This window comes from Aptenodytes patagonicus, chromosome 1 (genome assembly GCF_965638725.1).
Source record: "Aptenodytes patagonicus chromosome 1, bAptPat1.pri.cur, whole genome shotgun sequence".
Lineage (NCBI taxonomy): Eukaryota > Metazoa > Chordata > Aves > Sphenisciformes > Spheniscidae > Aptenodytes > Aptenodytes patagonicus.
The window spans coordinates 133,054,687-133,068,794 of NC_134949.1; the positions used below are offsets into that span (position 1 = coordinate 133,054,687).

General features: G+C 40.0%; 1 protein-coding gene across 11 annotated transcripts in view; it reads left to right on the forward strand.

The window, feature by feature from the left end:
- Positions 1-14,108, forward strand: part of DMD (dystrophin) — a 1,394,632-nt gene that overhangs the window by 607,208 nt on the left and 773,316 nt on the right. For all 11 annotated transcript variants that reach the window (XM_076355694.1, XM_076355734.1, XM_076355779.1 and 8 more), the window contains 5 exons: positions 84-296; positions 4,240-4,353; positions 5,895-6,050; positions 8,427-8,597; positions 13,645-13,827. In XM_076355694.1, coding sequence (XP_076211809.1) covers positions 84-296; positions 4,240-4,353; positions 5,895-6,050; positions 8,427-8,597; positions 13,645-13,827 — 837 coding nt within the window. The remainder of the gene's footprint in view (positions 1-83; positions 297-4,239; positions 4,354-5,894; positions 6,051-8,426; positions 8,598-13,644; positions 13,828-14,108) is intronic.

A 14,108-nucleotide genomic window follows, 5' to 3' on the forward strand; every position in this document is an offset into this window, starting at 1 on the left:
CTTCAGGAGTCTCACCTATGTTTGTGAAACAAAGAGAATTGCCCAACGCATGAATCAGGATACTATTTGCTTCTTATTCATAGGCTCTACAAAGTTCTCTGCAAGAGCAGCAAAAAGGCCTGAACTATCTCAGCACAACTGTGGAAGACATGTCCAGGAAGGCCCCTGCAGAAGTCAGCCAAAGATACCGATCAGAGATTGAAGTGCTCCTTGGCCGCTGGAAGAAATTATCAGCACAGCTAGTGGAACATTGCCAGAAACTTGAGGAGCGTATGACCAAACTCCAGCGATTCCAGGTTACCCAAACTTTTTCAGCTTCAACTACTATGTGGTGGCTTGTGGCTGTGAGACTAGCACAGAACACGTTTATACACCTCAAGAAAGTAACACCAAAGTGAAATATCAAAACAGTACATAAAATGTATTAAAATGTTCGCTTGATTTTGGTGGGTCCAAGATTTTACTTTGAATTCTGATTTTGTGGCTGTTTCTGCCTATGTTGTTTCAATAGCAAAACTTAACTTTGATTTCAGTGAAATTGCTACTAATATTCCTCTGCTTACTTTTTCATGCAGCTGAAGTAGCTGTAACCATATTGACTTTAATGGCTTCACTTACATAATTAAAGTCATTTGTAATATGGTAGTATCTTGGCAGCAGTTGCCAGAAAGCAGAAGTGTATATGACTTACCTGAAATTCACACAATTGTGTATTTAGAATGTCAGCGTTGGAACCTTACATTGTTCCTCTCATTGTGAAGATCTCCTATTTATACTTATTTATAAATCACATGTATCAGCATTACAGGGGATGTCTATGACTTAGATGTTATAAGAGTTAAAATAAGTCCATTGTTAGCATATTCCTGTTCTATTTCTATATAATTTCAAGGGACAGGTTTCAAAGGAATTCAGATCAACCCGTCATAAAAATGGAGAAAGTATTTTTAATTTTTTTTAATATGTTTTCTCTCCTAGCCCCCATGCAAATGAACACTTGCATACTCATGGGGGATATACTCATGGGGGGATATCGCAAAGAAAATTCTGAAGGTTGAGGTCCTGCAGCCATACTCAAAGCCATGTTCTCACAGTGTGTTTCTTCTCAGTGTTGTCTCTCTGTATTTCTTCTATTTACAACATCAAATATTTCTGTTCTTGGCTTTGGTTTGCTGGTAGCAGAACATGAAACATGATTAGCTCCATGTTGTGCATTATAATACAATAGCATGTGAACTGTATTTGTTATTTTCAGCTTAATTCAGGAGTTGTCTGGTCAGGAATAAATTTTCTGTCAAAGTATTTTTACGCTTCTGCTTTTGTAGGGGCAAAAAAACTTCTTAGAGAAGAAAAAAAATACTCACTATTTTGTTACTCTTCATCAGTTTTTAGATAAGCAAAATGGACCAAAAAATGAGGAACCATTTTATCGGTACCATTTATAATTTAGTTACTGAAATGTCACATTGCTTTAAATTGTAACTTTGGCTCCATAGCTACATCTCTGATGTTTGAAGCTGGCCATGAAATGAAGTTTAATGCTGTGGTGGGATAACCTTGGCCAGCAGCTAGATGCCCCAGCTGCTCTCTCACTCCCTGTCCTCAGCAGGACAGGGGGAGAAAATAGGATGGAAAAGCTCCTGGACTGAGATAAAGGCAGGGGAGATCGCTTACCAGTTACCATCACGGGCAAAACAGACACAACTTGGGGAAAATTAAAATAGATTTGGGTAGTGAGAAACAAAGACAAAAATTAAAAAAAACACCTCTCCCCCTCCCTCTTTTTCCTAGTCTGCACTCCATTGCTTTACTCTTGCCTCCTCTCCTTCCAAGGGGTGCAGGGGGATGAGGAATGGGAGCTGCAGTCAGTCCATACCAGCTCCTCTCTGCTGCTCCTTCCTCCTCATGCTTTTCCCCTGCTCCAGCGTGGGTCCTGCCACAGGCTGCAGTCCTTCAGGAAATATCTGCTCCTGTGTGGGACTCTGCATGGGCTGCAGCTTCCTTTTGCCCACATCAACTGCTCCAGTGTGGCATCCTCCATGGGCTGTAGGGTGGATATCTGCTCCACCATGGACCTCCGTGGGCTGCAGGGGGACAACCTGCATCACCACGGTCTTCACCACGGGCTGCAGGGGAATCTCTGCTCCAGCAGCTGGAGCACCTCTTCTCCCTCCTTCTTCACTCACCTTGGTGTCTGCAGGGTTGTTTCTCACTTTTTTTCTCTCCTCCTCTGCCTGTCTGGCATTTTTGCCCTTTCTTAACTATATTATCACAGAGGCATCACTAGCTGACCGTGGGGTCATCTGTGTCCTGTGGTGGGTCCACTGGAGGCAGCTGGAACTGGCTGTGTCCAGCACAGGGCAGCACCTGGCCTCTCCTCACGGAGGCCACCCCTGCTACCAAAACCTTGCCAAATAAAGCAAATATAAATAGGAAAACTGGAAAGTGGTTTTATCAATAGTATAATAAAATATTTGCAATTGCACAAAACAGAGCAGTACACTTTGCTTGAGAAATGCAAACTTTTGTCTTTCTCTTTTTTTTCCCCTGACTTTTCTGGATAGAGCTTTAGAGGTTCTCCCGCTGCTCTTAAAAGGAGAAAGTCCTGAACATTATGACCATGCTCTGTGGAGCATGTATTTTTAAAGCTATGCAAGCTATTGTTACATACAAATCTTAGCCTTTATATTTATTGCTGAAGTCACTGTAGTACACAGTTAATAGAAAAGTCATTGTCTTTTCAACTCCTTGAGTGACTAATCTTCCAGACGATTGTTTTAGCTGTTACAATTTATGGAATGTGTCAGCATGGGATACAATGAAATCATTGTCGATAAATAAAATGCATTTACAGTCTGATTCAAAATGCAAGTCATACATTTGATCTTCACTGGTAGCTGGAGACTGATCCCTTTTTAAGTAAATCCCATCAGATCTATATTTTGCAGCGTTAATGAACTATACTTAAAGTATTCATGTAAAGGTTTTAAAGTTTCATCATGAAATATGATTCTGAACTATTTTTACTGACTGATAATGGAATGCACAGTAGACCCTTCAACAGTGTTTTGGTAATTGCCATTCTGAAGTATACTGATAATTTCTGTATGATTATTTTTATTAATTCAGTTCATTTTCCATGGTAGCCTGTTGTTATTAAATATATCAAGCACATTAGGAAAATGTTCCCTTTGGTTATCTATCTCTAATAGTTGTTAAGGCATTTCTGTACACGTTTTAGGGCACAGTCTGTATTCTAATGAAATGTCCTTTTTTGTGCTTTAGTTCAACTTTGCATTCAGCATACAATATCAACATGTACTTCACTGTTAATGAAAACAGTCTGATGAACAAACGCATCATAATTTGCCTTTCAAATTTTTGCCATTTTTATTTTAATTTTTTTATATTTAGTTTTTATTTTAACACGTGTACCTAATTGTTTACCTAAGGTGTCATTTTAAGGTAATTTTAAGTGACATTTTTTAACTCTCTTTCTACCTTTCAAGGTATTAGATTATCTATGTAATGTTGCCTGGGACTGGTAGGGTTCCCTCTTTGCAAGCATTTGATGTTCAGCTTTTTTTATTAATCGCAAGGGTTAGTTAAAGACTATGGAAAGCAAATTACTGATTACAAATATTCTAGTGCTAAAAACAGGAACTGAGAATCAGTCTCTGAAATGACTCATTGAGTCATTATATGATATTAGTTTCTGAAGTGAATCTGTTTCAATTACTGTTTCAGTTACAATTTTTTTTTTCTTTCATTCTGAGTAGTAAGGGAGTTTTTCTGTGTTGTGTTCTGGTAGAGAAATAGGCAATAGAGCATGCAACTTCCAAGAGGAGCCTGAAATTTAAATTGAAGCACAGGAGGATTTGATAGGTGAGCCTGAATTAATTGCCAAGTACGAGTAGTCTGAACCCATACAAGGAACCAATGAACACGCATGCAGCATCTAAACACAAATGATATCTGGAAGACATAAACTTGAGAGCCAGAAAGCTGCCTGCTTATAGACACATTAAACTTGGGCAGTAATGGTCAGAGTGCAGGCTAAAGAGTCAATGACAGTCCCAGATAAAATTGGTTTTGCTTGTTTGCTGTGTTTGTATTTTTCAGACAGTTCAATAATCTTGAAATTACATTGCGATGAGTTTTAGTCATAGAGCCAGGATGAATGACACTATTGCCAGTCAGGTTCTGTGCAATGCAGTAAAATGTCTTTTTAATAAACAGAATGACACTAAAACACTGAAGAAGTGGATGGCTGAAGTGGATGTTTTTCTGAAGGAAGAGTGGCCTGCCCTTGGTGATTCAGAAGCACTGGAAAAGCAACTTGAGCAATGTACAGTGAGTATTACCTGCCTGCTTGGCAATTATTCGATTCTTCTCTATGAACCTAACTTACACAGAAGTTACACAAATGATTACTGTTCCTAAAAATAAATTCATGTTGTAAGGGGGTTGTCTTCTGCAATGTATTTGAACCTCCTGAATTTTCTGGGTTTGAAGGAAAATTCTGTTAAAAAATCGGAAACTTTAATACAGAGAGGAGGCATACAGTGACTGTATCATTATGTATTTATAGCAGGAGCAAAACATCAAAGAGGGTACTTTCAGCAAATAATAAGGTAGTAGCCTCTTAAGATAACTGTTTATTTACTTTGTTGACTTTACAAACATTGCATGTGTATTTGTTATAAACTGTATAATCTGTGCCAGAAGATCTTTTTCTGTATCTATTATTCACACATGATTTACAAGCTTTTCTGACTGTACCGAAATAACTTGCAGGTATTGTGAGTTATATCCATTGTTTTTCACTAAACTTACAAGTTCCAGGATTTTGTCCCAGCAGAGTTTTAAAGCATCATGAAGTATTGATACTTCCATCACAGGGTTTACAAATTCTTCTGCCTGTCCCAACAGAGTGTGTAAGTGCAGTGAATCTTGTAATCCATGATAGTCCCTGTCTTTATGTTCAGTGTAATTTACAAGTTCTGTAAATGCTCTGGCAGGATGTGTAAAGATTATGAAACATACTTATTGATCTTACAGAACTATGAGCTCCTCAGACTTTCTCTCTTACCCCTTATTTAAGTAAAAAATGATTATAAATTATATAGAACTCTGATCTCTACAGAGTAGTAAGTTACATGTAACTCCTTTAGAATCTGTCACCTGAATTTATGAAGAGTTTGCACAAATATTAGCCATTACTGTCAAATATATAATAAAGCTACCAAAATCTTCATCATCTTTTATGTGTTTACAGTTCCAGCCTTTTCCACTCTGTAGGAAGCCCAGGTAACATCTGCAGCATTGAAGAAGGTCTTAGGAAGTAAAATTGGAAGTGGCAATTTAGAACTACCTCAGGGCTTAAATAATATTCAACCACAAATAAATTTCTAATAACTAGCCATAACCAGAGAATATCACCATTCAGATCATTTTAAGGAAGTTATCAGGTGAATTACCAACCCAAGGGTAATGCTGGCATAGTTAATAAGATGGCTTCACAAATAATTTTCCACCATTATGATGGGATGTTCTTTCACAAATGTGAATAAGAGATCTAGGCATAGTAATAGATATAATATATGTAATATAACCTTGTATATGTGTATATATATAGTATATACATAACATTTGAAACTTACATAAAATATACTTTGCAAATGAACTTTATCTGATATAGCATAGCTTACCACATTACAGCTGCTCATTCCTTTTTTATTTATTTTCATAGTTAAGTCTGTTAATTGTGCTCATTTGACTGGAGGTCTGGACCAAAGACATGTCAGAATCTCATGTAGACACATTTTGATAGGGATAGCACATCTGAAAATTTGTGTGAATGCTGCTTGCCTAATCTTCTGCTATTCCTTTAGGCTTTAGTAAATGACATCCAGACAATCCAGCCCAGTTTGAACAGTGTTAATGAGATTGGGAAGAAAATGAAGAGTGAAGCAGAGCCAGAATTTGCTTCCAGAATAGAGATAGAACTAAAGGATCTCAATGTTCAATGGGAACATACTTGCCAACAGGTATCAAGTCTCCTGCTGTGACTGGTTCATTTTAAATTGATAATCAGGTTTCTCATTGACAGAATTTGTCCTTCTATGCATATCCAGTAGATATGAAACTGAATTTAGACGTATTTGGTTCACATTAATTAAACTTCTATTTTAGACATTTCATTTAGCATGTAGCAATACATGTAAAGTATATTTCTTTATATTATAATACAATATCTGATTATTTTATAACAAAGTTATATACTAATATCTGAGATCTTAACAGCAATGTAATTTACGGTTCTTGCAAAACTAGCTTTCTGCAAGTGGTATGTAGGCATTTGCCAAAAAAATCAAGTTCTGTACTTAGTGTTACTTTTCTTTTGCGTCATTATGTTCACATGTCATTACTCTAGATGAAATAAGACACTAAAGCAGTGAAGAGTTCAGAATTCAATAACGTGGAATTAAGAGTATGTGCATATATGCATGTGTGTAAATTACAGTCTCCAATGGTCACATGAATTTGAGAGAACGGGGCATAACAGAAAAGGACAGTTCTTTTATTTTAATTAAAGACATTCTTAATAAATAATTTTACAGATTAAGGAAGCTAAAAATTACTATTATTTCATTGATGGTATTTGGATTCTCATTCTTTATGACAGTTCAAAGGAAACATCTTTCATGTTGTATTACTTTTACTTTTTCTGTTGTCTACCTTTTTTAACGTATATTTGCATAACAGTAAAACTATTACCTTTCAAGGTTGTCTAATGTTTTCTAAAATTATGCTTCTTCACTTTATATGTGAAAAATAGCCTCTGTATATTTGTCTGATAAACATAGTTATCAAAAAAGTTGATCTTTGAAATCTGTGAGACATTTTATTGATCCAGTTCTGTAGTCTTTCCCCTTCGACTACTGTGGAGTTCTTAATTGCTTATTTTTGTAGTATTAATAAGTTGGATATCTTTGCACTTCTCTCACAGAAATGTCAAGTAATGCCTTATGAGTTTAGAAGTCTGTTACGGTTTTCTTCTGACTTCCCTGAAAATCTGCCTGTAATAGTTCCATTCCATACACAGCGCAAATTATTGCCTCTCTGGGCATTTCTAAGACAACTTCTTCAGTAATAGCTATTAAAACACATGAGTAGTAAATATAAAAATCAGTTTGGTCTGTGGGGATTTCTTGAAAGGATTTGGAAAAGTCAGCTTGCGTTGATATACATGCAGTTAATATGACTGTGAGAGCTAACAATCGGCATTCACATACTCTTTCCAGGTGATGGGAGATTATCCTCTCTTCTGGTGCTGTGACTGAGGAAGAGGCAATTTTGCAGGGCCACATATGGTTCTGCTTTTATACTTGTTGAACATCACCTTTTAATTGTTACTCTGTTTTGTTCTGTAAAACAACATTTATGTAGAACAACATTTATGTTTAACAGCCAGTTCTCAAGGATGAGTAACGAAGCCAGTAACAGTCAGAAACAAAGATGCAGTTCCTCCTGATGTTACTGAAAATAACATTTACTGAAGTAGCATCGCAGTTCAGGATGTTGGAGTGATCAACTCTGCAAGCCCAACTCTGAAAAATGGCATCAGTGCAACTAACTGTTTTTGTTGCAAACTTCTTTATACCATTGAAAGATGGCTCAGCCAATGGCTCCATCAGTTATGGACAATTTTGATAGGTTGCTGCGCAATTCATAGAATCATAGAATGGTTTGGGATGGAAGGGACCTTAAATATCATCTAGTTCTAGTTCTATACATGAGCTAGATATCATAAGTTTTATGACCCCTACATAGTGATTGGCAAAAAATTTAACAAAAGTATTTTTCCCTTTGAGATAAGTAGTTTCTTCCAGTAGGAGGTTCCTTTTTTACTTACCTATTTTTAGGATATACAGCTTTCTGAGAGATTCAGTAATGACTTCATCAGTAGAAGAAAGATATGCATATTGTTTTATTCGCTAGCAAGTTGCATTCAAACTGGTTAGAAGGTCACCTGACCTCATAGCTCAAGAGTCTCTGGTTTCATCCTTGGACATATTTTCAAGGTCTCCTGTGGTTGTTCTTTTTACATCTTCTAGAAGATAGTCCCTGGGTGATGTTTTTTCAGATTCGTTTTCTGATGACCTCACCATGTGGTATAGAGTCTTGTTCTAGGATCATTGAAAACTCATTCTGCACAGCAATGACTCGCCAAAAAAAGGATGTATACACGTGTCATACTTTATTGATTACCTATTATTAATATCTATCTAATTGTTAATATCTGCCTAATTACAGCAATGTTATTAGTACAGGATTTAATTTGGTTCTTTTCAGTCTAAAACATTGTTGAGTTTGTACAGTAGCCTTGCTTCAAGTACCATGTCATGTTTTCTTTCTTAAAGGCCTATGCTAAAAAGGCGGCATTAAAAGGTGGTTTGGATAAGACTGTGAGTCTCAGAAAGGATTTGTCAGAGATGCATGAATGGATAACACAAGCTGAGGAAGAATATCTGGAAAGAGATTTTGAGTATAAAACACCTGACGAATTACAGAAAGCTGTTGAGGAACTGAAGGTAAAAGATGAACTAATTCCTTGAGCTGTCTTTAAAGTTCTTTTTGAATCTTTCGTTGTAAAGAAAGTCTACTCTTTCTTTTAGAAAGGTGCCTTTTGAGATCTTCTGGTTAGCCTAAAATTTAAATTAGTAGGCAGCTTGAAGTAATTTCTCTCTGGAATACGTTGGAAGATATTTAATATTTCACAATACTGCATTGGTGTTTTTTTTCTCTGTGCTTTATTGGATACTTGATTTTGATGCAGCTTCAACATTCTTTTACTTAAGGAATAATTCCTAAGAATCAGGTGTCAGCAGCAGTTAACTAATAGTGAAATCAGATTTATGTCTTCTCATTATATTAGAGAGAGAGAAAAAAAAAAGATTAGGACTTCAGGATGCATGTTGGTATGTACTAAGTATGCATGATTTATTATTTCTTTACTATTGCAATATAGGAACAGCATATTTTGGTCTCAAATAAATAATGTTTCTTTCATGTGGGATGAATACGGCCTTTGGACAAACCCACTAATTCGTGATACATGCTCAAATATACTGTTGCTCAGCCACTGGGTGTGGGCTAGATTTGTATTTCATAGGTGAATTGTTTGGCCTGTGCTATTCAGGAAGTCAGATTATATGGCCTTAACAATCTATCCAACACTTTGTTCGCAAACTCTTCATTGCCCATAAGGTTTTGCCAGTGTTTGAGAGTATCTGACCATGCAACTGATGATCTCTATTTACTGACAAAAATGACTTGATGCCAGTCATAATACACAGAATATATGGAAATATATGGAACAAGTTCGCTGCACTGTAAATGAGACAAATATATCAGAAGTGAACATCTGCTCTAGAGATACAGTTCTTTTTTAGTAATTAAATAACAAAACTCAAATTTATACATTGCACTGCATAATAAAACAGGTAAAAGGAGTTTTAGACACAACCTCCATTATGGATTTCCTAGTGAATATTCTGTACTGCCAGCTCAAGTACAGGTGTGTTCAAACTGTGACACCTTGACCTATGCAGATAACCAGGTCATTTGTCATGCATAGAATCATAGAATCATAGAACAGTTTGGGTTGGAAGGGACCTCTAAAGGTCATCTAGTCCAACCCCCCTGCCGTGGGCAGGGACATCTTCAACTAGATCAGGTTGCTCACAGCCCTGTCCAACCTGACCTGGAATGTTTCCAGGGATGGGGCATCCACCACCTCTCTGGGCAACCTGTGCCAGTGTTTCACCACCCTCAGCGTAAAAAATTTCTTCCTCATATCTAGTCTAAATCTACCCCCCCTTCAGTTTAAAGCCATTCCCCCTTGTCCTGTCGTAACAGACCCTGCTAAAAAGTCTGCCCCAATCTTTTTTATAAGCCCTCTTTAAGTACTGATAGGCTGCAATAAGGTCTCCCCAAAGCCTCTTTAGGCTGAACAACCCCAACTCTCTCAGCCTTTCTTCATAGGAGAGGTGTTCCATCCCCCTGATCATTTTTGTGGCCTTCTTCTGGATGCACTCCAACAGGTCCGTGTCTTTCTTGTGCTGAGGGCTCCAGAGCTGGACGCAGCACTCCAGGTGGGGTCTCCCCAGAGCAGAGGAGAGGGGCAGAATCCCCTCCCTCGACCTGCTGGCCACGCTTCTTTGGATGCAGCCCAGGATACGATTGGCCTTCTGGGCTGTGAGCGCCCATTGCTGGCTCATGTCCAGCTTTTCATCCCCCAGTACCCCCAAGTCCTTCTTGGCAGGGCTGCTCTCAATCCCTTCATCCCCCAGCCTGTATTGATACCGGGGGTTGCCCTGACCCATGTGCAGGACCTTGCACTTGGCCTTGTTAAACCTCATGAGTTTCACACAGGTCCACTTCTTGAGCTTGTCCAGGTCCCTCTGGATGGCATCCTGTCCCTCTCGCGTGTCAGCCGCACCACTCAGCTTGGTGTCATCTGCAGACTTGCTGAGGGTGCACTCGATCCCACCGTCTAGGTCATTGATGAAGATATTAAACAGCACCCATCCCAATATGGACGCCTGCAGAATGCCACCTGTCACCAACCTCCATCTGGACATTGAGCCATTGACCACTATCCTCTGGATGCCACCATCTAACCAATTCCTCACCCACCGGACAGTCCACCCACCAAATCCATACCTCTCCAGTTTAGAGAGGAGGATGTTGTGGGGGACCGTGTCAAAGGCCTTACAGAGGTCCAGATAGATGACATCTGTAGCCCTTCCCGTGTCCACTGATGTAGTGACTCCATCCTAGAAGGCCACTAGGTTGGTCAGGCAAGACTTGGCCTTGGTGAAGCCATGCTGGCTGTCTCGAATCACCTCCCTGTCCTCCATGTGCCTTAGCATAGCTTCCAGGAGGATCTGTTCCATGATCTTCCCAGGCACAGAGGTGAGGCTGACTGGCCTGTGGTTCCCCGGGTCTTCCTTTTTTCCCTTCTTAAAAAGGGGGGTTACGTTTCCCCTTTTCCAGTCAGTGGGAACTTCTCCAGACTGCCATGACTTCTCAAATACAATGGATAGTGGTTTAGCAACTTCATCCGCCAGTTCCCTCAGGACCCGCAGATGGATCTCATCGGGTCCCATGGGCTTGTGCACCTTCAGGTGCCTTAGATGGTCTTGAACCTGATGTTCTCCCACAGTGGGCGGCTCTTCATTCTCCCAGTCCCCGCCTTTGCCTTCTGCAGCTTGGGCGGTGTGGCTTGAGCACTTGCCGGTGAAGACCAAGGCAAAAAAGTCATTGAGTATCTCCGCCTTCTCCGTGTCCCAGGTAACCAGGTCTCCCGTTTCATTCTGGAGAGGGCCCACATTTTCCCTCGTCTTCCTTTTATCCCCGACATACCTATACAATCTTTTCTTGTTGCCCTTGACGTCCCTGGCCAGATTTAATTCTATCAGGGCTTTAGCTTTCCTAACCTGATCCCTGGCTGCTCACACAATTTCTCTGTATTCCTCCCAGGCTACCTGTCCTTGCTTCCACCCTCTGGAGGCTTCCTTTTTGTGTTGGAGTTTGTCCAGGAGCTCCTTGTTCATCCATGCAGGCCTCCTGGCGTTTTTGTCGGACTTCCTCTTTGTTGGCATGCATCGCTCCTGAGCTTGAAGGAGGTGATCCTTGAATATTACCCAGCTTTCTTGGGCCCCTCTTCCCTCCAGGGCTTTGTCCCATGGCACTCTACCAAGCAGATCCCTGAAGAGGCCAAAGCCTGCTCTCCTGAAGTCCAGGGTAGTGAGCTTACTGCGTGCCCTCCTTGGTGCCCTCAGGATCTTGAACTCCACCATTTCATGGTCACTGCAGCCCAGGCTGCCCTTGAGCTTCACATTCCCCACCAGCCCCTCCTTGTTGGTGAGAACAAGGTCCAGCATAGCACCTCTCCTCCTTGGCTCCTCTACCACTTGGAGGAGGAAGTTATCATGGACACATTCCAGGAACCTCCCGGATTGCTTATGCCCTGCCGTGTTGTCCCTCCAACAGATGTCGGGGTGGTTGAAGTCCCCCATGAGGACCAGGGCTTGTGAGCGTGAGGCTGCTCCTATCTGTCTATAGAGGGCCTCAACCGCTTGGTCTTCCTGGTCAGGTGGCCTGTGGCAGACCCCCACCGTAATGTCACCTGTCCCTGCCTTCCCTTTAATCCTGACCCACAAGCTCTTGGTCAGCTCCTCATCCATCCCCAGGCAGAGCTCCATGCACTCCAGCTGTGTCATTCACCTGCTCCTGAGATCCTTTCCCCAAAGGCTTGTAGCCACCTCTCTTGTCATGCAACAGGCAAAATCTGGACCAGAATTCTGCATTCATCCTGCAGCCCATTTCTTCCCACAGCTAGGGAAGAGGAAAGCCAAGAGCAACCTAGTAAACTTTCTCTGGCAATGGCAGCCTGATCCCAATTATTCTGGTTCATGTACTTCCTCAGACACAGAGAATGAAGGTTGTTGGGAACAAGGTTTTGTTTTAATGTTTTCAGGCCAGGGAGTTGTCATCTTAAATTCCTGTAAAGACCAGTACACACTGATGACATTATGTATACCATCACTCTGTTTCCAGTAGTGATGTGACTCCAGTCATAGACACCATCCCATTGTAAGCACTCAGAGGTAACAATGCGAGGTATGACAATATTATATCTTAGTAATAAGATGGCATAACAAGGAAGAGTAGCAAAATGTGGAGGAAGAAAGTTGGGAATTGGATTGATCAGTTGTTGTGGTTACATAGGCTAAAACAGGGAAAAGGTGGCAGGTTGGTGGTTCCAGATCAGTTACATAGGATTTGTTAATTATTGGTTTTAATTCACCATCCATTTTGGTTCTCTCTGTCCCTCGGATCTTTATATTTCCTCTGTCTGTCTTTTGTTAAACTTCTCTGCCAAGGGTCTAATACAGAAAATGCTGTTTGGGAGGATGCTCCCTTTTCACTTTGTCCTCTCTTCATGTTAGGTTAATGTTCACTGTCAGTGAATAATGGCGCTGATTTTTCTATCTCTGTAAAGTGAGAGGATGAAATCAACATTAATGCTCTGATAAAAGTGTGAAATATACACTGGAGAAAAATTATTTTCTCAATTTCTCTTTAAATGCAGGTTAATGACAGTGGCAAGGAGAGGAAAATCAGTCAGAAGTATTTTCCTTTTTTTCTGTCTTGCTGCTTGTGATTGTACCTTTAAACCTGGGTGCATGAATTTGTAACACAACAGATTTTTTTGTCATTTGTGGTTCATAAGGTATTATGGCAAAGTATTTGGAGCATTTCTTGGGTGGGGAGGGGGAAAACCTGAAATGTTTTACTATTCTGAGAGCTCCAGAAAACTAAATAGTCGTGAGAAGATGTTAAATTGTATTGAGTATCGTGTATTGGCAACAAAATGAAAAAAAAGTTTTTTGGATGCATTCAAGATTATGTCAGAAAGTCTGGGAATTAAATAGCTGTGGTTTGTTGTTGTTGTGGGGTTGTTTGGTTTTTTTTCCCTCTGACAGAATTCTGTCAGAGAGAATTCTAACAGTTATTACAAATAAGTTTCCTTCTTAAACCAGGACTATGACTTTTTTTTTTTCTTTGCAGAGAGCAAAGGAGGAAGCCATGCAGAAGGAAGTGAAAGTGAAGCTTATTACTGATTCTGTGAATAACTTTATAGCAAAGGCTCCACCTGCAGCTCATGAGGCTTTGAAAAAGGAGCTTGATGTTCTAATTACCAGCTACCAGAGACTCTGCAGCAGACTGAACGGAAAGTGCAAAACTTTGGAGGTTGGATATCTTGTCAGTCATTGTATTTATAGCCCTTCTAACTGCAAAAGTAAGGTAGAGAGCAAAGATGTATTATCATATGGGATCATGAGTAGCCCAAGGCTGTCCTCGCTTTATGAGCCATATACCAAATACCACATGATATGAGCCATATACCTAAATCTTTTTGAGAATCCTATATGCTGGAGAGTCATATTAAAAGAGAAGCCTCAGACACGGCTCTTAGGTAGGAGGCAGCAATGGCTGCTCAGGGTTCTTATCCCTCCTGAGATTAAGCCAAG